The sequence below is a fragment of the Chaetodon auriga genome, chromosome 13, assembly GCF_051107435.1.
Source record: "Chaetodon auriga isolate fChaAug3 chromosome 13, fChaAug3.hap1, whole genome shotgun sequence".
Taxonomy (NCBI): Eukaryota; Metazoa; Chordata; class Actinopteri; order Chaetodontiformes; family Chaetodontidae; genus Chaetodon; species Chaetodon auriga.
This window is the reverse complement of record NC_135086.1, coordinates 357,290-384,694: the sequence shown is the minus strand read 5'-3', so window position 1 is coordinate 384,694 and position 27,405 is coordinate 357,290. Positions and strand designations below refer to the sequence as shown.

At 44.9% G+C, this 27,405-nt stretch overlaps 1 protein-coding gene across 3 annotated transcripts in view; it reads right to left on the bottom strand.

Moving 5' to 3' along the window:
* Positions 1-3,011: 3,011 nt before the first annotated feature.
* gtdc1 (glycosyltransferase-like domain containing 1) overlaps positions 3,012-27,405 on the bottom strand; it is a 37,641-nt gene continuing 13,247 nt past the window's right edge. The window contains exons 4-11 of one of the 3 annotated variants that reach the window (XM_076746846.1): positions 25,746-25,919; positions 19,200-19,292; positions 18,120-18,239; positions 13,719-13,828; positions 12,069-12,213; positions 6,580-6,650; positions 6,251-6,342; positions 3,012-5,525 (exon numbers count right to left, since the gene is read on the bottom strand). In XM_076746846.1, coding sequence (XP_076602961.1) covers positions 5,451-5,525; positions 6,251-6,342; positions 6,580-6,650; positions 12,069-12,213; positions 13,719-13,828; positions 18,120-18,239; positions 19,200-19,292; positions 25,746-25,919 — 880 coding nt within the window. In that variant the 3' untranslated portion in view covers positions 3,012-5,450. The remainder of the gene's footprint in view (positions 5,526-6,250; positions 6,343-6,579; positions 6,651-12,068; positions 12,214-13,718; positions 13,829-18,119; positions 18,240-19,199; positions 19,293-25,745; positions 25,920-27,405) is intronic. The other 2 variants (XM_076746847.1, XR_013077954.1) reach the window with 2 other exon arrangements.

Sequence of the window (27,405 nt, the reverse complement as noted above, 5' to 3'; positions counted from 1 at the left end):
CGTGTTTTATGATGTTAAAATACTGTTTTTGTGAACGGAGTCTGGTGGCTTTGAACAGAGCGATGGAACAGCTGTTTCTGCTTAAACTCAAAGGATCTAACTCTTTGACAGAGAGAGGGTCTTTGTCTGCACCATCATGGCCATCATGTCATCAGACACTCAGAAGAACAACCTGAGCCGTCAGCGGCAGAAACAAACTCTGTTAGTGGACGAACACTGACGGTGCACGAACGCCTGGAGGATTGAACGCCATCGTTTTGTGGCTGCCGGCTGCAGCAGTCTCACTAAATACTGGAAAAACTTCAAAAGCTGTTGTGTCCATTCGTCACTTGGACACAGAAACATGGAAAACAGGGTCCACAAACAGATAATGCGTGACCAGAATCCCTCCTGTTTTTCCAGGACATTGAAGTCCTCCAGGAGGACGTGGGCCAAACTGAACCAAGTGAACAATTCAACAACACGGCAGACAACATTATTTTATTTGTTTATTTTGTAATGTGGAGGAATTAAGATCTTCCAAAAGTCAAGTTGTCTCATTTATGTATACATATATACTAAGTACACAGATATAACTTGCAGAGCTTTAGGTTCATGAACGGAGAACTAAAATCACAACACGAACGGCACAAATGTCCTCCAGCTGACGAACACAGCTGGAAACACAAGAATCCAGAATCCAACAAGCTGGTTAAACTGTCTCTGCTGCTGCCTTCGAGCAGGGCAGCACGCGAGAGCAGATTCTGACGAAAAACCAGGCCCAGATCCGGCCTGTCGCAGACGAGCAGCGTGTCGACATCATCAAACCAAATGTTCAGGAGAAAGAGACATGGCGAGGACAAAGTACATCTCACTGCAGAGTACAGCTAACAGCAGCTGTGTAGTACTGCAGTACATGATCGTCAGAGGGAAGCTGTGTAGTACTGCAGTACATTATCAGAGGGAAGCTGTGTAGTACAGCAGTACATTATCAGAGGGAAGCTGTGTAGTACTGCAGTACATGATCAGAGGGAAGCTGTGTAGTACTGCAGTACATCAGTGATGCTGGAGGTGAACAGCAGCGTGAAGCTTTCTGTCAGAGAGCTGCTGAGTCAGCGTTCAGTTGCAGTGAAACAAAGTGTTCAAACATCAGCTTCAAATCAGCCACAAACTCTTTGATATTCTGTCTGCTTCCATCGAGAGGCCGACGCTCGCTGAGGAATCTCTTCTTTTCTTCTCTCGGCTCTCGTGCCGAGATAACAGAGTCTGTAATTATGGGAAAACCGTTTCTCTGGATTTTATTATTCCCTAAATCAGATGTCTCTGGCTTGGCAGCGGGACTGGGAACGATGGGAAAGTGACAGGCTTTAACAGGCTTTTGTGGTCGAGTGTTTCACTAAATCTCACCAGAGGAAAAGAAACGGGGGGAGGGGATCAGCTTTGAGACATCCCTCCTGGAAAACTCCCAAAACCAGATCAGCGAGGCCACCGAGGCTCTGAGAGCACAGTTTGACGTTTGAGGTGACAGAAAGCGTGAAGGTGATGTTACGCTCCAGCTCATAAAGTGCACTGTTTCCTGAACGTGGCGTCTGCAGCACGTGTTAATAAAGTTGGTTCAGGCTCTGGTTCCACTGCCATCCACTCGCTCAGTTTGGACGACGAGCTCGCCGTTTCTGCTCTGTGTCCTGCAGCCAAACCTCTCACAGCAGCTATTTCATATAATAACTGTGGAGCGCTGACTGTGTGCAGCGCTGGAGGAGCGTCGCGGTGATGGACGGTTGCCGGCAGCCTCACTTAGAGGAGAAAATCCAATGAAAAGGACGAGCTGAGGCGTGCCACGTCTAACCGGAGGGCCCATTAAAACCAGCAGCATATTGATAGCATATGACTGTGCAGTTACATGAGGACAGCCCCGTCTTTCCCTCTGGCTGCTTCGGTCCCTTCGTGGACGCACCGGCGAGCAGCAGCGAACATATGGCAGCGGTAAAAAGCTAATGTGGAGCCGGCAGCTCGCTCAGCTAATTACAGTACCTTTAATGCTCTAATGTCTCCAGGGAGGGGCGTCTTCTTCTGAAGCTACATGGAAACTGAGGCTGGCCTTCCTTTAAAAATGGATCTTTCAAGTGCTGAATTTTTAAGTAAATCCCGAGATAGCGGCTGACAGTCGAGGCGCTTTGATGCAGATTTCCTTTTATTTCCGCTGCTCGCTGTACAAAACAGGCCAAATTAAATTCCCACTTCAGATGCAGACATTTATTTAAACACTTTAAGCACAGCCGTGTTTCCTCATCCAGGGGAGCACAGACAGTAATTTATCAAAGGCTGGGGGCAGGTGTGACAAAGCAGTTCACCGCGGGGGGGCCAGCGTGAGTCCACGGCTGCATTCCTGTCGCAGTCTGCGAGTTCACAAACGTCATTCAACTGGGCAACAGAGAAAAAGGCACCAGCGATCTGACACAAAGCTAAAGTTACGTTAGCAGAGTTAAGCTAGCAGAACACAAGCATTACAGCAGGGCACAAAGCTAAAGTTACGTTAGCAGGGTTAAGCTAGCAGAACACATGTATTACAGCAGGGCACAAAGCTAACGTTAGGTTAGCAGGGTTAAGCTAGCAGAACACATGCATTACAGCAGGGCACAAAGCTAACGTTAGGTTAGCAGGGTTAAGCTAGCAGAACACATGCATTACAGCAGGGCACAAAGCTAACGTTTCGTCAGCAGGGTTGAGCTACACAAAGCTACATAACAAACATGGTCAAAGAAACATACTGGTTTACTCTAAAGAGCCGGCTCTAAGAGCCGTTTCGTTCGAGACAGACACATCACTAATTCCTCTACCTGTACCACTGTTATAAAAAATAGCGAAGCAACTTGGTGGGCGGTATCCTGGTAATTTCTCAACGTGAGAAAGACAAGGTGTGAGCGTGTGACTTGAGAGCCCTGCAACTGCTGCGTTATCTTACCCAGATACAATAGCGCTTCTGAAAGACTATTGTGTAGCCCACCCCTTTCCTTTTTTTTTTTTTTGATTGACAGGTCAGTGGCAGGCTCGACTCAGAACTCCATGGGAGACGTGCTTGATTCCTCCCGGTTCCATAGTGATAGCAGCGCACCGGAGAAATTTCTACTATCATTTTTTTTTTTTTTTCAGTGTGAGAAACACAATGTGTGGCTCAGGTGCGTGAGAAAAGGCCGAAAAGCGTGACTGTCAAGCTCAGTGCGTGAGACTTGAGAGCCCTGAAGCTAACACAGCAGGGCTAACGTAGCACAGAACCAAAACCACGTAGCAGGGTTCAAACCTGTTTCAGCATTAGCAGCGCTAAGCTATCAAGGATCAAACGTTAGCTAGGGCGGCACATAGCTAAGGCGTTCGGGATAGCTGTTTAAGGTTTACCAGAGACTGTACGTGTTGGTGATGTTAGCTTAGCATCCTCATCATGTAACATTTGTTCCCTTTTAACTGATGCATGTCAAGCTGGATATTGAAACACACGATAATAAAATCCATCATTATCAATCAATCCACACTTTAACACAAACACATTTCTTCACCGCTTCAGGTTCAGAGTTCGACGCCGGAGGTGTTTGAGCTCCAATCAGAGCTCTGCGGAGCCGACAGGATGAGACCAGCTTCGCTCCTCAAGCGTGAAATTAATGTCGCTGCTCTTTGTTGATATGCAACAGTTTCCAGAAAAGCCTCAAAGCAAACTGCATTTCTCTTTTCTGAGGCTGGTTTAGAAACCGACATTGTACAGCGAGATTTAACCTCATGAGTCTTTAACTAAAGCACACGCACGCACGCACGCACGCACGCACGCGCACGCACACACAGAAATGTCTCGTTCACCATATTTCTCCAGAGTTCGATCCACCAGAAATAAAAACAGCATTATGCGAATTTCTCATCTTTTATTTTTTCCTGTTTCCTTCAAATAAACTTAATAAAGTCATAATAAAGGAATAAAGTTCTAATAATGTAATAACGTTTTAATGATTTAATGTAGTTCTAATAATTTAATAAAGTTGTAATAAATGAATTAAGTTGTGCTCACTGAACTTTTGTGTTTCTGCTGGAAAAATCTGTTGAACAATGATCACAACAGCTATTGATGAATCAGTGAATTGAAACACCACATTTTGTTGTTTTTTGTGAGCAGATTTCGAGTCAGAACAGCAGCAACAACTCATTTTTATTTTTGACATCATCCTGGAGCTCAGGTCACAACCTGATGACATCATAAACCTCCAGAACAACAAGACGCTAATAAAGATTTAACTGCAGTCCATAAAACACGACGCATTAAAGCTTCTCACTGCGCTGCTCATACACGCTTGCTGTGCTCACTGTGTTTACTGTTTGTGTTTACTCTGTTTACTTTGTGTGTTTATGGTGTGTGTGTTTACTGCGTGTATCATGAAGACGGCTGGAGGCGTGGGGGCCGGTGGTCGCTGGCCTCGGCTGAAGCGGCGGGTGGAGGTGTGTGAGCGCGCTCAGTAGCTCAGTGCTGCTGTTGCATGTGAAGCTGCTGTCGCTCGGGATCAGTTCTGTCCTGCAGACACTGCAGAGAGACGTTTGTGTGACAGGCCTCAGGTCAGATTTCCACAGCGGTTTGTTGCTGCGTGTGAAGGCTGCAGCCTGAAGCTGTGAGCTGCTCACTGAAACACAAAGAAAACGACCAAAACGACACAACAAACGGCCTCTCTTCAGGAGGAAGCTGCTGCAGAAACAGGAAGTCCCGCCCAACTTCCTGTCTGATTATCTCATATTATCACGTTAATCACCAGTTACTGGAGTCCTGGCAGGAGCGAGCCTCCACACACAGTCTTGATTTCACTGACCGTTTCTCTGAGACAAGCGTTGGTTATCAGGTCTGAATCAAAGTCAAGTCTCATAAAGTCCTTGTTTATTGAAGCTGGCACATCTTTTTCTCTGGTCTGGATAAAATAAAGCCTTCATCACTGTGTTACACATTGCTAACGCTGCCTGGTGTCGCCTCAGTGGTTACGAAGCGTCTGCAGATCCACTTTATTCTGGTTTCTTCACAGTCCTGGACCTGGCAGCTCAGGTGGAGCCGCATACACAGACCACAGCTTGGCTGCCGCTCAGTCGCTGTGGTGAACAACAGAAACTCAACAGCACAAAGGATAAAAATGGATCCAGCCGGATATATGAGGTGGCACCGCCTGTGGAAACATGAAAGCTTTTACACGTTAACCCCCCTCCTCCACCCAAACCACACACATAAAAGAAAGTTCTCCTCCAGCCTGAGAGGACGGGGACGTTTACAGGTCCAGACTCTGCGTCTCCAGCCGACCGGCCTGCCTTTGATTTGGGGCTCGGAGGTGCCTGAGACGGGCTGGAAGTCACTGCCGCTTTCTGTGGGATGTGGCGTCGAGTCAGGCATGACGACGGCCTGGCAGACGCTCCAACAAACCAGCAGACGCTAATGGACTGAAGTCTACGCGGTGCGTTCAGGGGCGCTGTGCTGCCAGCAGGCTCTCAAAACGCTCCTTAAGAGAGGTCCAGGAGAACGAGGAGGTGTCGACCTGAGTAACAGAAGAGGAACATCACAGAGACGTCTTACTCTCCTCCGTCTTTGTATATTTCTTCATGTGTTCTGACCTAGCTTAAAGGTCCAGCATGAAGGATTCAGTGGCACCTATTGGTGACATTTCAGACTGCAACCAGCTGAACACCCCTCACCTCACCCTCCCCTTCCAAACTTAGTAGTAGCAGCTACTTTGAGTTAGCTTCCAGGTCCAGTTAGCTTCAAAGTCCAGTTACCTTTGTTGACTTCAAAACAGAGATAGCTACGAGGTCCGGTGAGCTTAGAGTTAGCTTCAAAGTATGCTTTGTTTAACACACAGACTGGAACCAGAGGGAAACCGTTAGCCTTGCTACATCACAAAATGAGAATCCACCTGAGTACAACTCAAAACCACGACTAGAAACTAACACTAAGCTAACTGGAGCTAAAAGCTAACTGGACCTGGAAGCTAACTCAAAGTTTACTGGAATTAGACGTTAACTAATCGAACTCAATGGAAAGGGTACCCTTACATTTTAATTAATTTAGAAGCTAACACTAAGCTAACTGGAGCTAAAAGCTAGCTCAAAGCTTACTGGTCAAAACCTTTTACTGAGCAGGGAGGCTCCAATGAAAGACTCTAGGCCAGGTGAATTATGGGTAAAGTAGGACCCAGGATCTGTCTCTGTCTGCTGCTCAGATTTGGACCATTCTGGTTTTGATGTGTGAATTTCAGTTGATTACCTTGACGACGTGTTTGCGAGCCACGTCCGGCCTCCTGCAGAGTGTCTGCAGTCGTTTGCAGAGTTGCTCAGGTGTGGAGTACAGGTACTCTGCTGCATGAGAGAGCAGATGAGAAGAAGCTACAGCTCCACATTGAACACTGACAGACTTTCATTGTTCATTCACTTAAAAATGTTTTTATTCAATCAATCAATCAATCAATATTCCTTTATTTGTCCCGCGAGGGGAAATTTCAGAATACAGCAGCATCAGTAAAGATTAGTAAAGATTAATATAAGAAGTGCAATGCAGATTAGAAACAAAACAGTATATACAAGAGAGTATATTACCAGGGAATATTTCAGGATACACTAAAGCCTTTGGACACAAAGGATAACAGCCACAGTGAACTGCTTCTAACCTGGAAAACAGCATTAAAACACATCAGACAGAGAATTATATGTTCAGATTGATGTCACTCTCATGTCAGTCTGCTAAATGTGAAGCTAGCAGCATTAGCGTAAACACTAGGAAGCCAGGCTCTGTCCAAAGACAACAAAACATCTAAAACTCAGATTATTTTGTCCCAGTTTTGTAAATTGTTAATCATTCTGAGTATTGTTGTGTAATTTTATGTTTTTTTCATATAGAGCCAATTTATTTTGTTGTTTGCAATGTTGAAATGTGTTTTTATGAGCAGGGCTAAGTTGAGCTAACTTCTGTAAAATTGTTCCACATTCACTTTTAGCAGTTTAGCATTGCATTATAGTTTAATTTTACATTGCTAATATGCTAACAAGCTAATGTTAGCATGTTAACATGCTAAATCAACCATCATGCTAAGACATGAACATTAACATGTTAATGTGCTAATGTTTGGCTTGGCGGCTAATGTTCTGGAGGCTAAAGTAGTATTTCTGATGGACGATGACCTTCAACATGTTGCGTCATGCTAGCTGCACTGCTCTATGGATGACGATGTTGGTCTCACAGTCTCCACTTTGTTCAGACTGAAACAACTGTTGGATGATCAAATGTGCTCCCCTCAAGGTGAACTGTAATAACTTCATCCTCTGATGTTTCATTTAGCGCCACCATCAGGTCGACATGTTCATGTGTCCAACACTTTGGTTTCAGGCCAAATACCTTCAGAACTGATGATGTTGTGTTTACTGCTAGTCCACTAATGTAAGCATGCTAGCAGACTAAGCTAAGATGGTGAACATGTTAGCATGCTGAGGTTTGCCTCACAGAGCTGCTCACACAGCCATGGACTCTCTTTGTGGTGATTTTATATTTTAACACCAAAGACACGCCAAAGAGGATAATCGTCCTGCAGCCCCACAACTGAGGGACAATTTCACCATTTTACTCAGAGGAGGATCCTCCTGGACCAGGATCAGGTTTCACTCATTCATTCAATTATTCACTTCTGTATTCAGAAGACAATGTACATCAGCTAACATCTCTGTAAAAGTGGCTAAAACTTATAAAAAAAAAAGGGGTCTTAAAAACGACCAGATGTAGAGATTTGGTAATGCTGAACTGATGTGAACCCAGCTGCCACATATTTAAAATACTTTTAGATTACCGATGAATCCTTGAAAGGTTTCAGTCTCACATCCCTTCATGCTGAAGGATTCATATTGAAACAGCAGATCTGACTAACTTATTTCATCCAAAATGTGATGAATAAAAACTGCTTTAGAAAATGAAGTGAGCTGAGTTCTAGTCTGAGGGTCTGAAGGTCTGAAGGTCCAGCTCCTGTGTGTCTCTGGTCTGGATTATTGAGGTCAGTTCGGTTAAGTTCAGTGAGTAAATGTTATCAGACTTTTTATCTCAGATGTAATTATCTGATCTTTCACTGGACTGAATGACTTCATCGTCACCGCAGGACACGAGCAGGCGTCTGCTCACACTGATGATCATAATTAATCAGATTAAACAATATTCAGTCATAATGAGGATGAAACTCTGAGCTGACACCAACAACACTCAGCTGAGGGCCATTCTATTGTTTCTGCTCTGACCTCAGACAGCACACTGTACATCACTGAAGAGGAAACTGGTGCTTTTATTTTGATAACCTGGACTGGTGCTTTTATTCTTCAATGACTGGAACTGGTGCTTTTATTGTATTTTGATGACCTGAGCTGGTGCTTTTATTTTGATGACTTGAGCTGGTGCTTTTATTTTGATGACCTGGGCTGGTGGTTTTATTTTGATGACCTGACACAAAGAAATGTGTCATATTAGTTGTTTCACACACCTTTGCGTTTGGTGTGCATCGGATTGTTTACGTTGTGTCTGTTTTGAACAACGTGCCGTTCGTCTCGGACTTCCTGGACTGATTGACTTGATGCTGACTGAACTTCAGTCCAGAACAGGTGAACTCATGACGCACCTGCGAACGCAGCTCAGACGACTCGATGTGTGCACAGACGGGGTCCACGTGCGACCAGGCACGCACGCACGCACGCACGCACGCACGCACGCACGCACGCACGCACGCACGCACGCGACCATGTGACCGTGTGTTTAGCATGTTATTCTCAGGGATGAAAGCAGTCACATAAATGAGGTTTGTTTGGGGTTTGTTTTAATACAGTCACAGTTTAAAGTCTTAACTCTGTATATACGGTCTATGAAAATGTGTGTGTTGTGTGAAATGAAGCTTCAGGATTTAGACTGAGAGGATCTAAACCACTTTGTCTTAACTGAAGATGTAGAAGAAGAACATTCGGCCATGTTCTCCACCTGAAGGGAGCTCCATGCTAATATTGACCCTTTTAAAGTCCATATTTCTACACGGAGACCTTCAGAAACAGACTGTGTGAGCAGCACAGGGCTGAGTATGAACATAGCACTGTGGGGGGGCCGAGGGTCCTGGTCCCTCCTGGTTTTGGATCAAAGACAAACACAAACATCAACCCCCCCGCCCCCTCGGGGCCGACACTTCTCCTCTATGCCATAATTAGCTCCTGATTCATTATCACGCAGGCAGCAAGCGAGCCGTCGACTCTCATTACACAAATAATACTCAGGCTTTTATTCATTTACATCCCAGAACCGTCACCATGTCAGCCGCTAACGCTAACGCTAATGCCCAAACTGCTAATCAACTCCAATCACCTTCTTAAACTTTAATTAAACAAATCCACTGAGAAACTAACCAAAACACTGATGACCAAATTCTATCATCATTGGTTCTGCTGCCAAACTGCTGCTAGCATAGCATGCTAACGTGCTCCTGTGCTAACTGTCAGTTAGTGTGATACCACATGAAACACAGTTGTCCTGATGTAAAGACACCCAGAGCTGCCGGCTCTCACACAGCCGACACTTTCCACACAAGTGTGCTGCTGCAGCAGTACTGAATCATATCTGCTTATTTATATTGGGATATTTATTGATTGACAAGTGACCCCAAACTCACTGAAAGACTTGAGGCCTGAGCTCAAGGCCTCCATTGACCCTAGATCTGCCTACACTGATCTCTAAACAACGAATAGAAGCTTTGATGCAGCTAATCATTTAGGCTAGTGGAAGTCCAGCAGACAGGCCGTCTGTTGAGGACGTCTGTCATTTGTGTGACAGCGACGTGTACCTCTGATCAGCCCCCAGCAGCTAGCTTGTTCTGACCATGAAGCTGGTGAAGCTTTTGGTTTAGAGGCAGTTGTTGTGGTGATATTTACAGCATAAATGCAGCTGATCTCCGTTATCGTGATTTCCTGTCAGCAAAAACATGGACAGAGCAAGCAGGTGCCTGTTCAGGCCTGTGGGAGCTGACCAATCAGAGGAGGCTGGGCCTTAAAGAGACAGGAGCTAAATGTGAACAGAAGTCCTGCAGCAGTGAACAGCATGAGAAGCAAAGGGTTTCTGAACATTAAAGCATGTAAAAGTATTCAAGCAGACCCCTAAAATCAAAGTATAATTGTGAAAATAAGCTCAACATTATTATTAACGTCATCTTTAAACACAAGAACCAGAGAACTCACAGTCAGCTAGCATGCTACATTACAGCATTACAAAGCTAAGTTTACATGTTACCTTCACTCAGTGCCTACATTTCATTTCTACTGCCACTTGACCTTCGTTTAGTCACTTACTATCTTATTTCTATCTTCTTTTCGAATCCGGTTGATTTTGTGTATTTACTGAAGTTGTCACAGGACTCTGGTGTGAAAGCTGAACTGTGGAACTCAGATGTAAAAAAAATATCTCAGTGGCCTACAAACAGACCTCCAACATGAATCAGGTGAAGATCAGACGATCGGGACTGCAGGCTGACACCATCACTGAGCTGACTGATTGGTTGTGCTTCAGAGAACGGAGCATCTGATTGGTTGTTGTTGTTCAGCCTGCAGCTCAGATCCACCTGACTGAAAGTGTGATCAGAGATTCGGCTGCAGAGTTCAGGTGACTGAAGTCTGACTGAAGTCTGAGCTTCACATACAAACACACTGAGGGGCTGCTGGTCCTCACCGAGTCCACACCTGCAGGTCTCTGTCGGGCCCCTTTAAAGGAGACCTTGATCTGATGAGAACCTGAATCAAGACAGAGTGAGGCACCACTCTGTTTGAAAGAACAGGTGAGATTAAAAAGGTGAACTAAGCTGAAATTCTTTAATTCGACATGTCAATGAGGCTTTTTGTGCGTTTTGAGAGGAAACTGGACAGAATAGAAGTCGAGTGGTCAGTGTTCAGTTTCCAACATTGTCAGTTTGTGGTTCAACCCATCCCCCGCTCTGAGCACACTGCACAGCAGCGCTCTGCAGCGTCACTTTACACTTTCGTTATGTTTGCTCTTCGTTGGTTATAAAAACAGAAGCATGTACGACTTACGACAGACTCATCAACACGAGAGCAGAGCTGCTGTGATATCCTTTGAGTTACTCTAATTCTCAATATTTCAATATTTCTGCATGGAGGGAGCGCCAGCTGCATCTCATCGAGAAGTCCTGTTTTGTACGATGACAGTAAATCTGAGTTTTAAACCTCGAACTGGAAAGACGAGTCGATCAGTATCACAGGAAACTGAATCTCTGTCTTACATTTTAGACACAAATGTTTGGTAGAACAGTGACACACTGAAGGTCTAGCATGGAGGATTCAGTGGCCTCTAGTGGTGAGTTTGTAGATTGTAACGTTAGAAGCAAACATTAGCTAACATTAATTAACGTTTGCTGCAAACGTTAGTTAACTAACGCCTGCTGCTAACATTGATTAACTAACATTTGCTGCTAACATTAGTTAACTAACGTTTGCTGCTAACATTAATTAAATAACGTTTGCTGCTAACATTAGTTAACTAACGCTTGCTGCTAACATTACTAATGTTTGCTGCTAAGATTGATTAACTAACATTTGCTGCTAACATTAGTTAACTAACGTTTGCTGCTAACATTAATTAACTAACGTTTGCTGCTAACATTAATTAACTAACGTTTGCTGCTAACATTAGTTGTCTAACATTTGCTGCTAACATTAGTTAACTATTGTTTGCTGCGAACGTTAGTTAACTAACACTTGTTGCTAATGTTAGTCAACTAACACTTCCTGCTAATGTTAGCTCCTGATCAGAGTTTTTACGGACATTTTGAGATTTCCTGGGCCATTCTTGCCCTTTGGCCTCGTAGTTAAATTTCAACGCTGTATACCTGCACGCAGATGTGAAGCTCGTTTTTGGATTGAAGACCATCAGTACAACCTCTTTGAAGGCACAATAGAGTTAGCACACTAACAGCTAATGACCAGCATTTTGTTTGAAAACGCGATGTTCACGCACCGTCGCGTCTTTGATGGACATCATGAAATACATCCAGGTGAACTGAACTCACATGGCAACTCCAAAGAACTCGTGCTTGGCGGTGGAGACGACCACATCGGCCTGACACAACACCTCTAGATAATCGTCTTTACTGGACAGGAAACCCCAGTTCAGGATGTGACAGTCCAAAAGATGTCTGGCCTCCAGAAAGACCTCTGCAGAATAACAGCAGAAGAAGATTTATGCCGATGGTCTGTTTTAGACCCTTTTCACAATATTTTTCATATTACATTGTAACATTTTCTCATCATTTTTACAATAAATCACTTTATTTTACAAAAGAAAAAGGACTCAGGACGCAGCCTGGAGGAGCGTCACAGGACACACGAGACATCAAGACGTCCTTTTAAAATCTGAAACACAATATGAGCTGACAGCAATCATAAAGAAAATGAAAGACAAAGATGAGTCAAAGAGTAAAAGTCCATCTGTGAACTGAGCTCAGTTCTTCATGTCTTACTGTCCATTTAAAAATGTATCTTGCCGTTACCTTTCCAGCATCAACTCAGAGAGACGAGGAAGAAAGAAATAAAGGAAATGAGCTAAAAACACATTTTTAAAAAAGCCTGACGGTAATGAATCTGGACATTTATGACACGAGCAGAAAGAAAAACAGGTGAGGGGTGAAAATAATCAATACTCTGACCCTATTAACAAAATCAAAGTCGATTAAAATTGTCCTAATGTGATTGCCTTCCCAGCACTCATAAAGCTAATCACTAAATATGAAGCTGAATTTATGGTCAGTGTGTTTATGCAGCAGTAAAACTTTACGTCTCAATATCTCAGAGTGTGTTCATTAAGTTAAAACACACACACAGTCATTATAGCATCATCAGCTGATGATACACAGTGTGTTTTATCAATTAAAAAGTGTCCTCAGGCCTGAAGGCAGCGCTGACCTTTGACCTTCAGATAATCTCATAACACAGAAAATGATGGTTTACCTCCAGCCTGCAGTAAAACACGGAAACAGGAAGAGTTTTAAAGGTGAAAGAAAAGTCAGACGACTTCTTCATCAAACTAATGTGATGAAGAAAACTCAGACGGAAGAACTTCAGTGACAGAGCAGTCTGCAGTACTGCTACTACACACATGTACACAGGACTACTGCGTACTCTCAACTGTCATAAAGAAACAACATCTCTGATTCTTGGCTCTTCTTTTTCATTTCATGATCTTTGATTTGACTCCTTGAGACCGAGTGTGTCCAGTCAGACCATCTGCTCTGCATTGGCGGCGCCGTGGACCAGGCCGATACTGCTGATACTGCTAGTACTACTGCGACTGATACTGATACTGTTATTTGAAACCTGAAATTGTGCCTTGTTGTGTTTTGACGTCGTTATGTAAATTTGTGTGTGTGTGTCCATGTATTACTCACACTGTGGGGACTCGCCTTTTGATAGAGACAAAACTCAAGTTCCATGTAATAGGCATCATTAAATTTAAGGGTAAAGACTGGGGTTAAGGTTAAGATTAGGCTAAGCTTATGTTAAGCTCGGGGTAAGTTATGTTAAGGTTAAGGTTAGGTTAAGTAGCGGTGACGGTTTGGGTAAGTCTCCAGGAAATGAATGTAAGTCTGTGTAATGTTCCCAAAGATGATGTAAACATGACTGTGTGTGTGTGTGAGTGTGTGTGTGAGTGCATGTGTCTTTACCTGGAGGATCAGTGAAAGTCTCTCCGAGCACCGACAGGTGAAAGTGGAGTCCTCGCTCCTTCAGTTTGATCAGAGTGGAGAAGAAGAGCTCGGGGTTTTTGTCATGTTCCCTTCAAACAAACGAACAAACACAAAACACTCAGTCCAGAGTCAGCCCGATCTGAGGAGGAGGAGGAGGAGGAGGAGGAGGAGGAGGAGGAGGAGGAGGACCCAACCTGGACTCAGCTGGTTCAGATCAAACATCTTCTAAACAGAGTTTAGAGGTTTCAGGTTCACCTTCACTCAGTTCTGTACCAGCAGGCTTTTAATGTGGAAAACCTACAGGAAGTGCTGTTGCTGAGCTTCATTTGTTGGTGAACACAGTGGAACCAGAGAGTGAAAACGAAACGTGTGTTTCTGTTTGTCGGACACGATGATGGAAGTAAAAGTAAAGACGACCGTGGCTTCTCCAGGTCACAGGTCAGTTTTGACCTGCTTCTGTTGGTTTCTTTCATGTTTTTTACTCCCTTCTTTCCCTTATATTGTGCTTTTTTTTTTTACTGGTCTGGAACTCAGATGAAGTTTCAGGACTGGATGTTTTAGTATCTGTCTGCGTCGGCTGACTCTGGATCAGCTGCCGGCGGTCTGAAACAGCAGTGCCGTCGGCCATGAACGCCGCTGAGTGTGAAGGTCAAACAGCGGCGTTTCCTGAGGTGACATCTCGCTGAGCAGATTATTTCTTCTCAGCCTCTCGTCTCCCCGCGGACACAAAGATAATTCCCTCATTTCCACAAAACCTTTTTAACTCTTCTGTGAGCAACGACTCCTCCACTCCCCCGGTGCTGATACAGGAGGACAAAGAGCGACCCAACGACAGATAACGCACCTCCTCCTCCTCCTCCTGCTGCTGCTCCTCTGAGGGGAGGCATCAGTGTTAATTACTGAGTGAGGATCTCATTCAGCAGCACAGGAAACACTGGATCAACTCACAGTGATGAATGTGCTCACACTGGAATCTTAATAATCGATTGATGTCAGAAATGAGTCCACGTTTTCCACAACAGAGGAGGACGACTGATTCAGACTGCTCCTCACAAACCCAAGCTGAATTCTTCGTTCTTCTTCGTCCATCAGCTAAAGTTCACGAGTTCATCAGCTAAAGTTCACGAGTTCATCAGCTAATGTTCACGAGTTCATCAGCTAACGTTAATGTTCAAGAGTTCATCTGCTAATGTTCACGAGTTCATCTAGTAATGTTCATGAGTTCATCTAGTAACGTTCACGAGTTCATCTAGTAACGTTGACGAGTTCACCAGCTAACGTGCATGAGTTCATCTGCTAACGATCACAAGTTCATCTGCTAACGTTCACGAGTTCATCTGCTAACGATCACGAGTTCATCAGCTAACATTCATGAGTTCATCTGCTAACGATCACGAGTTCATCAGCTAACATTCACGAGTTCATCTGCTAACATTCACGAGTTCATCTGCTAACGATCACGAGTTCATCAGCTAACATTCACGAGTTCATCTGCTAACATTCACGAGTTCATCAGCTAACGTGCACGAGTTCATCTGCTAACGATCATGAGTTCATCAGCTAACGTGCACGAGTTCATCAGCTAACGTGCACGAGTTCATCTAACGTTCACGAGTTCATCAGCTAACGTTAATGTTCAAGAGTTCATCTGCTAATGTTCACGAGTTCATCTAGTAACGTTCACGAGTTCATCTAGTAACGTTGACGAGTTCACCAGCTAACGTGCATGAGTTCATCTGCTAACGATCACAAGTTCATCTGCTAACGATCACAAGTTCATCTGCTAACGTTCACGAGTTCATCTGCTAACGATCACGAGTTCATCTGCTAACGTTCACGTTCACGAGTTCACAGCTAACGTTCATGAGTTCATCAGCTAACATTCACGAGTTCATCTGCTAACGATCACGAGTTCATCAGCTAACGTTCACGAGTTCATCAGCTAACATTCACGAGTTCATCTGCTAACGATCACGAGTTCATCAGCTAACATTCACGAGTTCATCTGCTAACGATCACGAGTTCATCAGCTAACGTTCACGAGTTCATCAGCTAACATTCACGAGTTCATCTGCTAACATTCACGAGTTCATCAGCTAACGTGCACGAGTTCATCTGCTAACGATCATGAGTTCATCAGCTAACGTGCACGAGTTCATCAGCTAACGTGCACGAGTTCATCTAACGTTCACGAGTTCATCAGCTAACGTTAATGTTCAAGAGTTCATCTGCTAATGTTCACGAGTTCATCTAGTAACGTTCACGAGTTCATCTAGTAACGTTGACGAGTTCACCAGCTAACGTGCATGAGTTCATCTGCTAACGATCACAAGTTCATCTGCTAATGATCACAAGTTCATCTGCTAACGTTCACGAGTTCATCTGCTAACGTTCACGTTCACGAGTTCACAGCTAACGTTCATGAGTTCATCAGCTAACATTCACGAGTTCATCTGCTAACGATCACGAGTTCATCAGCTAACGTGCACGAGTTCATCTGCTAACGATCACGAGTTCATCAGCTAACGTGCACGAGTTCATCTGCTAACGTTCACGAGTTCATCAGCTAACGTTAATGTTCAAGAGTTCATCTGCTAACGATCACGAGTTCATCTGCTAACGTTCACGAGTTCATCTGCTAACGATCACGAGTTCACCAGCTAACGTGCACGAATTCATCCGCTAACGTTCACAAGTTCATCTGCTAACGTTTACAAGTTCACCAGCTAACGTGCACGAATTCATCCGCTAACGTTCACAAGTTCATCTGCTAACGTTTACAAGTTCACCAGCTAACGTGCACGAATTCATCAGCTAACGTTCACAAGTTCATCTGCTAACGATCACGAGTTCATCTGCTAACGATCAGTTAGTGAGGTCTCTTCAGAACACTCTTTGGACTGAAAAGTGAAGAGAAGTTTAGAGCTGCTGTTCTTCTGGTTGGAAGATAAACAGACTTTTCCTTTTTTGGTCTTTTTTTCCCCGTCTGGAGTGACGTGTCATCACTTCATACTTCAGTTCAGAGTTCAGTCTGTTGACAACAAAGAGAAATCAAAGCACTTTCAAAGTGCAGCTGTGTTTAATTCACCAGTCGCACGATGCCTTCAGGACGCTTCAGGAAAGACATCATGTCCACTAACAACGGTCACAGAGGAGTCCTGATTGGCTCTCACACTCGTCTTAAATTATCATCAGCTTCACCGTCACACTGTGGAATCAGAAACATCAGAGTTTCCAGAAAGATCACAAACAATCTTTAGAGACAACCGTTGTCATTACCGATTCATCTGCTCGTTACTGTCTCAATAAGCACTGAGCAGAAAATATCAGGAAGAGTGAAAATGTGCATCGTACTGGATCAGAGTCACAACAAAAAAAGTGACAGAAAGGACAAACTGATTTTTGAAACAGTGATGAGGCTTCAGGTCTGCACACAGGTGGACTGTGGTGGTGAGCAGGTGTGACAGGTGACTGCAGCGGAGGTGTTCAGCAGAGATTACGTGTGATTCAGTCACTTATGAGATTAAAAGTATTCCAGACTCCATATGAAAAACCTGGATAATAAGAGCGTCGTGTTTTCTGCTGTGTTTCAATCAGGACGTCAATCCTCTGATCCTGATCAACATAAAGCTCTCACACACAGATTTAACCCCCCACCGGTGCAGCAGCATCTTCACCTGGAACAGCTGTTAACCCCCCCCCCCCAGCAGCAATAAGACGGAGCTGTAATCTGAGGATCGGGGCCACACACAGATTAAAACAAACAGACGAGAAGCTTCAATCACAGATTAACAGAAATCCTCATTTCCAGCAGAATAAAAGCTCTAATCCATCTGTGTTTTTGCTCAGTTCAGAGCAGATTACATGTCGGCCGCTGTTGTCACTGATACAAGAGAAGGTGAAAAACACTTTGACAGAAACACGCACGGCCGACGGACGGTGGCTGTTCAGTCCAATATTCTAAGTTAGAGAGTCTTTGACTGCAGACACAAACTGACCACAAAGATCAACAGATCTCAGATCAGATGGATCAAACTGCTGGAGCTGACAGGAAGTGAAAGCGGACGGTAAAAATCATCCATAAACTTCAGAATAAAAGCTGCTCGAAGAGTGATGGAATGACTGCATGCTAACGCGCTAACGTGCTAATGAACAGTAACATTCCTTCTTATTAGACTCAGGACCATTTTTCAAATGCTGTGACTTTTGGACAGAACATCACCAAGTTGTTCAGAAATGACCTTCATTTTCTTTACGTCCTAATAAATGACGACAGATTACGAGAATATTATTATTATTATTATTATTATTATTATTATTCTCCGAAATGACGAGCTGACTGAATATTTTCTTATCATGAAGTACATAAATGCCACTCACCACCTGTGAGGCCACACAATGTGCAGAGGCTTCATCTGGTCTTCCGTGCCCTCCTCACTCACTGTTCCCTGGTCTGTTCTGGGTTCTGAAGTGGACTGATGTGGATCCTCCTGCTCAGGCCTGTCAGGGTCATCACAGTAACACTGATTAAAAACACTCGTCAGGACCAGGATGTCTCTGAACCTGTGAATACCTCTTCACAGAGCGCAGGGAGCTTTGGTGTGGTGTTCATGGACCTGCTTTATTTCATGTCCAAGTGACTCAACGGGTCTTTCGATTGGTCCTGTATTAAACCAGAGCGCTGCAGCCGGCAGCCAGCCAACAGGCTGCCATGGAACGTCGTCGTCCTGGATGTCCACGTTCAGCTCAGACAGTACGATGGACAGGGTCCTCTAGACATCTGTCCTCTTCGAGCAGAAACAGCTGTTTGACTGACTCTCGTGTGTCTTTGGCTTCTGGACGGTCCAGTTCTCTCCACAGACGCTGGGATCATTGACTTGATCTGCTCAGAACATCTCGTTTGTTTGTCCTCTCTCCTGGTAAATACATTGTTTACACTGGTTCATTGTGTTGTGCTGCTTCCTTCCTCTATGATCTCTACACTGTAAAAAAAGACCAACCGTCCTGGCTGGCTGCTTCCCCCCAGAGTCTAAAGGAGGCCTTCCATGAACCGCGGCTTCATTTGACGCAGAATATTCTCTCATTCTTCTGTCAGGAGTCAAGTCACAGATACTTCAGGGTCACGGTGGATTTTGGGCCTTACAGCTGCACCTCTGAACTGGAACTGAACTTCTCCAAAACTCGCGTTCGTGTTCGTTGCTGCTCGACTTCAACATCAGGCGCTTGCTTCATTTGGCTGCCATGTTGTTAGCGCTCTGACATCACCGCCGTCTGTTTCTCTTCGATGGATTTTGGTAGACGTGTTAGGACGGTGAAGGTGGGTGTTCATCTGTTTCTCTGCGCTCCGTGTGATTTCCACTCCACGGTTCATACATGTGAAGTACGTAATCTATGCAATGAAAGCTGAATCTGGTCTAACGCAGGTGTTATTCTTGTTGAAGTGAAAGCAGTATTTGTTACCGTGGCGTCGGCTGCTTGTCCTGAGGTGTGATGATGTCATCAACAGGAGACATCTCTGCAGACCTGCGGAGGAGTTTGTGTTTGGGCAGCAGCCTGAAAAACAACCAGCAGAATAATCCATTAGAGAAATATGTTTACAGTGTAAACAACAACTGCAAACTCCTGAACGCTCCTGAACGCCTCATCGCCATGAATCTACGAGGACTGAGGTGCTCTGAGACAGAAACCATAAACAGACCTCCACAGTCAAGACCAACAAAGCCCAGATCAGGTCCAAGTCAAGACCAACAAAGCCCAGATCAGATCCAAGTCCTGAACCTTAAAGAACTCTTCAGTCCAGCTGAAACCGTGTCAGTCCTTAAACAGAGTACAGATGTTTTGATGAATCTACAGAATGTAAAGGCTTTTTAAAGTGTCTGTTTATTAACTTGATGACGTTTTAAACCGTGTTTGTCGGTGGTGACGTCCAGTGAGCACAGACCACATCGCTCACCTGGAATAGATTTCATCCATCAGGTTTGTCTGCTGAGTTCAGGACACTTTGGTCTTTTCTGCCCATCCTCTTGTTTTCTACGTGGGTATTTTCTTCCGTCCTGCGGGCTGTCAGTCCAGCTCAAACACACCGTGCGTTCATGTGCGCTGAGGTTGTTCTGAGGGACAAGGACTCCTTATGTCAACCTGAGACAGATTCATCAGCCTCCACAGGAGTCTTTACATCAGACGCTAAGAGACGCTGCAGGTCCAGGACACTCACTGAATGGAGGACTGAAGGAAAACCAGCACAATCTGTGCAGGTGACTTTCACAATCAAGACATCACAATATGAAAACATCCAACAACTGAGATAAGAAGACATGAAGACTCTAAGACTGAAAGACGTTAAAATATGTGACAATTAAAACATCAAGACATGAAGAAAGACAGACAGATTCAAACATCAAGGTGTTTAAAGACTTGAAGAAGACTTTAGGACATGAAGACATGAAGATGTTAAGATATGAAGACAGTAAAGTCAAAAAGAGTATTATTTTGGAAGACATGGGGACACTGAAAGAAAGAACAAACAACAACAACAACAAAGACATTAGAAGATAAGTAAGTAAGTAAGACAGTGTGGACAGAGACAGACAGAGTGGACAGACAGAGTGAGTGGACAGATACAGTGTGGACAGAGACAGACAGAGTGGACAGAGTGAGTGAGTGGACAGACAGAGTGGACAGACAGACAGAATGGACAGACAGAGTGGACAGACAGAGTGCACAGTGTGGACAGACAGACAGAGTGGACAGACAGAGTGGACAGACAGACAGAATGGACAGACAGAGTGGACAGACAGACAGAATGGACAGACAGAGTGGACAGACAGAGTGCACAGTGTGGACAGACAGACAGAGTGGACAGACAGACAGAATGGACAGACAGAATGGACAGACAGACAGAATGGACAGAATGGACAGACAGACAGAGGGGACAGACAGAGTGCACAGTGTGGACAGACAGACAGAATGGACAGACAGACAGAATGGACAGACAGAATGGACAGACAGACAGAGGGGACAGACAGAGTGGACCGAGCAGGCGGACAGATGATGTAACAGCTGTGGACGCTGGGTTCAGTCTCTGTTTGCGTCTCAGAGGAAAGCAGCATGATGGAACAATCCATTTGAGAAATGAGACATTTGACTGGAGCCAATAAAAGTGGACGATTACGTTATTGATAAATCAACAGTAATCTGTGCGATGACCTCACCTCTGTGAGGCCCGCTGAAGACGAGGAGACGAAGGTCAAAATCATTTCAGCTCATTTACTTTATTGGAGTCTGAGAGACTGAGTCTGGAACCGGTCTGGACCAAAGACCCACTCAGAGCGGTTTAACCTGGCCGACGCGGAGACGAGATTCAAAGGCCACGTGGAGGTTCGGGTTTCATTATCTGTATGAAGGACGTTCAGCCGCCGTTAAACACCAATGTCTGCCGGCTTCAGGCTCAACACCACGTCGGCTTTCATCTGACGGCTCCTCGCACTCCACGCTGAAGGACGAGGAGTCCGATCCAGCTCCGAGCCCCCGGGCCTGAAGCTGTCCTGGGATCAGCCGGCTCACGCCGAAGGTCCCTGTCGCTTTAAAACCATCTCATCAGCAGACCGGAGGACGTTCGGCCAGTCATTACGGCACATTAAGATCCACATTAGAGACTTTATGGGAGAGCTGGTAGTCAAAACCAATCGCTGCCAGAGTCCAGTGTTCGCCCGCTGACGGTCCCATGACCTGAGGGGGGTCCTGACCGAGGGCAAGACCCAGGATCTCAGAGTCAAATCCACTTTGTGGTGCTGTTTTCTGGTGGTTTGATGTTGCGTTCGTATGGAGGGAAAAGTGTGACATCAGGATTATTCTCAGTCTAGAGAAGAAGCGGCTCCAAAACAACAAATGTAAAACCTGCTGGGGTCACATGCAGGTTCAGCTGGGACAACAAATACAACACTGATCCCGAGCAGCAGACTGTGACCTGCGGTCTGATTGGAGGGTTATTGTGCTCTGACCAATCAGCAGTGACTGATGGAGGACACCGAGGCCGCGGTCGTCAGCAGCACTTTGCTCGTTACTGATGTCTGAAAGAAGTCGCTTCTCTCAGCTGATCAACAACAAACCAACATGAATCCATTAGAACCAGAAAGAGAGAAGAGCGTTCCAGAACAAACAGTCCGGTCATGAGATCAAAGGCTGGTCGGCTCACGCTCATATTTACTGATCAATTACTGAAAGTATCTTCACATGTTTCCAGCTGAGCTGCTGTCATGTGACTAAAGGACGGAGTCAAACAGACGCACTCAGGTGTCATTAGTCACACCGCACTTCAAAGGAAAACCAGTCAAATCACCTGTTTCATCCAACACACCTGTACCTGCGCTTACTGTGACATCATCATCCAAACAATCTCTCTCTCACACACACACACACACACACACACACACACACACACACACACACACACACACACACACACAGCAGACGGCACTTCAGTCCCAGGTGTAAATGTGGTTAACTGGTTTAAAAAATCAGCCTTTCAAACAGGTCCCAGATCAGGTCTCACTTACTAGGAATCCAACGGTCCTGAGTTTCCCTGGTGTACTGACAGACTCTGGTGTTGAGGGAGTGAGTTTCTTTAGAGCAAATATTTTGCTGCCGCAACAAAACCATGATGAGGATTAATCAGATCCTCCGGCTGAACACCTGACGAGCAGCAGACCCCTGACAGCTGCACGAAGACCGACGTCAAACTGGTCTGAACGGACAGGAACAAAAGGTCCTCGGGACTCAGACACCTGCTGGTAACGTGGAGTCCACATTGATCTGATTTCACCCCGACAATCCTCAGAGAGACGTCAGGGTCCTCGGCTGTGATGGATGTGATGTCTTTGTGTCCCACCGCAGGTTTCTGCCGGCTCGGGTCAATCACTATTAAATTACAAAAGTCCACCACTCAAAGGCCGATTGATAGATGGATACCACAAACACGCTGACCACAAAGAGGCCTCAGTGCATTCAGACTCACCAGACTCCCTTCACAAAAGACCCTTTTTTGTTTGCTTTTGTTGTCTTCTTTTGGACCGGCAGAGTTTTTTCTTCACCATGAATCCACCTCAATCTGACACTACAGGACTAATTGATCCGCAAACTACACTTGAATTTGAGCCCGAGGAGCATTTTCTTCGACACAGCGGTTCGTTTTGAAGGAAAACCCAGAAAAGGCTGAAGAAAACTGAAGGGTGCTTATTTGCACTGAAAATCACAGGTGCAAAGACAAGTTAGAAAGTGTTAAAACATACATTTCTGAATGCAAATGTCTGCGTGGGACTTCACGTGTAAGGTGAGCCGCTTCAGGGAGTTGAAGCGTCAGCTTCAGTCTCAGCACTGAAAGGAGCTGAGGTGTGGAACACAGGTAGGTGACGTAAGCTCAAGCTTTATGAAATTTCAGTTTTAACTTTAAGCCTTTGTCAGTTTGACTTGTTAAGTGCTGAAATCAGCAACAACTGAAAACAGCTGAACTGTCCATCTGAGAATGAGAAACAACGGCAGCTTGAGTTTCGGTTTGAGGGCCACAGACAGTTGGTTAGGTGGAGGGAGGACCAGTGTCAGCAGGAGAGCAGACCGTAAACTTTAACAAGCGATTTGATGAAACATCTAAAAAACCAACACAACTCAGGGTTCAAGCAGTTTGCTAATGCTAGCAACAGGAAACAGAGACAATGTCCAGAGAGCCACAGGCAGAGCAACAGCAGCTCTGATCCAGTACGTCCATGAGCAGCTGCAGATCAAACAGGGTGTGGCCGTCTTCTCGGTGTACCCGAGCTCTGAGATTCGAGCCGTCGACACATCACAGAAACTGAAATCGGCCTGTTTCAGGACGTTTCGGCCTTCACCTTCGCCAGTTTGGCAGCACAGTGGATCGATGAGGACTCGACTCCCCACTCAAAGCCCTGAGTGATGCTGTGCCGTCCGGCATGCCGCGTGCCGCCCACCTGCTCCAGCTGGATGCTGACAGCGGTCTTTTGGCTCTGACAAGTATTGCTGATGTGGCGGCAGTTGGACGTTCCACCTAGACGACCTTCAGGTGCAGCTCAGCCAGCCGTGCAGACTCGCTGGAACAGCACGTGCTACATGCAAGCGTTCCCATTTCATTGAAACTTGCAGATAAAATATATTAAAATCAGATATTTATAAGGAACATTTCAGTATTATTAAGTAGCGCTGTTTTTAATCTGTCAACAAAGCGTTTGACTGGAGGGAAATTCATTTTCCATTCATCTCTGGTGCTCTACAGACTAAATGAGTCACTGAATAATCAGCAACATTAATCGATCCTGAAAACCAAAACCAAGCTGGAATAAAGAGTTTTGGTTTGGTGAGATTTCTCACCATGAATCCTCCTCCATACAACACCACCCTTTAATACCTCTGCAGAGGAATGTAAGAGCCGGACTCACAGTGTTTGGTGGAGGGGCCGCGGGCGTGTGGGGGGGATTGTCGGCCATGCATATCATCGCTTACTTACACTCTGTGAGTTTGCTTTGGATCAGACACATTAGCATCTGAAAATGAGCTGAGAAGCACTGGAGGCGAGAGGCCGAGTCATCCTGCAGCTCAGCATCACTGGCAAACACACACTTTAAATATTCTATCCACACACGTGTCCGCTGACTGCTAATGAAGGAAGTGCTGACGACACACAGTCTCTCCAAAGACAAGACTGAAACCATCAAAGACATCTTTCTTTCCATAAACTAACTCTAAGGACGAGAGTCCATCACTCCGTTCAGACTGAAACGTCTCAGCAGCTGTTGGACGATTGTGATAAATGTAGCTCAGACGTTCCCCCCAGAATGAACTGAAATAACTTTATTGATGTTAATGTGTCCAACACTCTATGAGCAAATACTGCAGAAGAAGAAGACCTTTATTTGTCACACACACATGCGAGCACGGCACACGGAGGTGAAATTTGACTTCCGCCTGGTCGTCCCTCCTCCGCGGCAGACCAGGAGCGGTGGGCAGCCAGACCGGCGCCCGGGGACCCATTCTTCGGCGTCACCATTGGTCAGGTGGTGATCTTCTTGCATGTTTTTAGTGGGGGTATATTTTTACGGAGGTGAACACGGGGAGAACAAGCAAACTCCACACAGAAAGGCCCTCCTCGAGCAGCAGGCACCGAAGGCATGGTGGAGGACACACCCGGTGCCCGCAGCGAGATTCGAACCCGGGACACGTTCAGCCTAAGCTGGACTCTGTGCTTAATGCTAATTAGCTAATGCTAGCATGCTAAACTAATACAGTGAGCATGCTAGCATTAGAAGATTAAAACAGCCTCAAAGCTTCCTGGGGGGTCGGGGGTATACGTGTTTGAGTTTGATAGTTTGCATGCTGACAAGCTAGCATGCTAATATTAGCATTCAGGGAATATAGCATGCTAAATGTTATATAGGGTAAACGTTAGCATACACGCTAACCATAAACAGTGAGTCAGATCTTACTGCACGATCAGTCACATGATTGAAATCACTCTTCAAAAACAAAACCATTTGATTTCCAAAATGTCTTGTTGGTTTTGTTGCTACTGTTTTCATCTGTCATCCTTTATTTTATTTTTGTATTATGTGAATCATCTGATCTTATTTGCTCATTCTCTCCTGAAATGTTTTAATCTGCACTTTGTGCTGAGTACAACTGCTTTGCATTATTATCATCAGAGCTGATATGATTGGTTAGAGGGATGAAGGTCAGTATTGAACAGCTTCAGTTTTTCAGGAGCTTCAGGTGTCTCCATTAAAGCAGCACACAGCAGCACCCAGATCAGTTTGTCGTCATCTGACCTTTGCTCGTGAATCAACGGACTGTGCTGACGATGAGATCAAACTGATGACTCCCTGGAAACAGAGCGGCCTCCTCCAGTCGTCTCTAAACTGTTCAGAGTTCAGTACTACATCCTCATTAAAGTCTGCTCCTGTGTAATCCAACACCTGTCTGCAGATTCAACTCTTCAACACTGACCTGGTGACATCGGGGAACTGGACCGGGTAGTGCAGGACCACACACTTAGGTCGGATCAGCAGGTCCAGGTCTCTGGGTCTGTGGTCTGGGATCTTCTTCATAAAGGAGGAGATGGAGGACAGGAAGGAGTCCATGTTGAAGACGGAATTAAACACCACCACGTCCGACACCAGGCTGCCAACACACAGACGGAAAATATCTGATAGACACTCACATTTAAAGTATAACTCAGCAGTGAATCTCTGAGGTGGTTAACAATCCCTGTGTGATCAGTTCAGTCTGCAGGTTCGCGGTCACAGCACGTTTTCATCTTCAGCACAAAACCACTTCAATCTGTGATGTTTCCATGTGCGTCATGACCACAAAGCTTTGCTAACGCAACAGTATGTTAGCTAAGAGTGCAATACGTTAGCTAAGAGTGCAATACGTTAGCTAAGAGTGTAATATGTTAGATAAGAGTGCAATACGTTAGCTAAGAGTGCAATACGTTAGCTAAGAGTGCAATACGTTAGCTAAGGGTACAATATGTTAGCTAAGGGTGCAATACGTTAGCTAAGGGTGCAATACGTTAGCTAAGGGTGCAATATGTTAGCTAAGGGTACAATATGTTAGCTAAGGGTGCAATACGTTAGCTAAGAGTGCAATACGTTAGCTAAGGGTACAATATGTTAGCTAAGGGTGCAATACGTTAGCTAAGAGTGCAATACGTTAGCTAAGGGTACAATATGTTAGCTAAGGGTGCAATATGTTAGCTAAGGGTGCAATACGTTAGATAAGAGTGCAATACGTTAGCTAAGAGTGCAATACGTTAGCTAAGGGTACAATATGTTAGCTAAGGGTGCAATATGTTAGCTAAGGGTAAGTTAGCTAACAGAACAGTACTTTAGCCAACAGTACAGTACATTTGCTAATTGTACATGAGGCACAGATGGTACAAAAAGTTAACACAGTATATTGAAGAAAGAAAGAAGTATTTGTAGAGGAGCAATTAGTGAACTGACCAAAAAAAATCTCACTGGTCCCTTTTCTTCAAACATGAGGATTTTCTGTTTTTCTCTGTCTGACATCACAGTAAACTGAATGTCGTCTGGACATCAAGGACATTTTTTCACATTTTGGAAATTAAACAATAATTTGAGAAACTGAAATCGTCAGATGAAATCAGTGCTAATCATGAGCAGCCTGAACCAGTGTGGTGTCCTCACTGTGTGTGAACCAGGTCCCTGTGGTGAACCAGGTTTACAGGACCTTCAGTGAAGCTGGATGGGACATTTCTAATTAGCAACAACAGTTTTGTCCACTTTGGACCCGTTTGCTGTTGGTCAACAGGGAAAAGTCCACGTTGGCCAAACGTGAGGACAAACGTCAGTGAGGACTGAATCAGCTGATTTTCTGTTTAAAACATTGCTCACATGAAGACTAAGAAAGGACACAGAATGATCAGTGGTGAGTATTGATACCAATAAGCAGAGCAGCCTGATCAATATTTGACTTTGAGCCTGATACTTCTGTCGATATCTGGAGGTTTCAAATGTCTGCTAATGATATTTATTCTTTATTTATATTTGTAGCAAAAGCAAACAGTCTTGATAATCTTTTACTATCAGTCCTCGTGTCTCTGATAGACATTACAGGACAGAATAATAACAAATGAAGACAC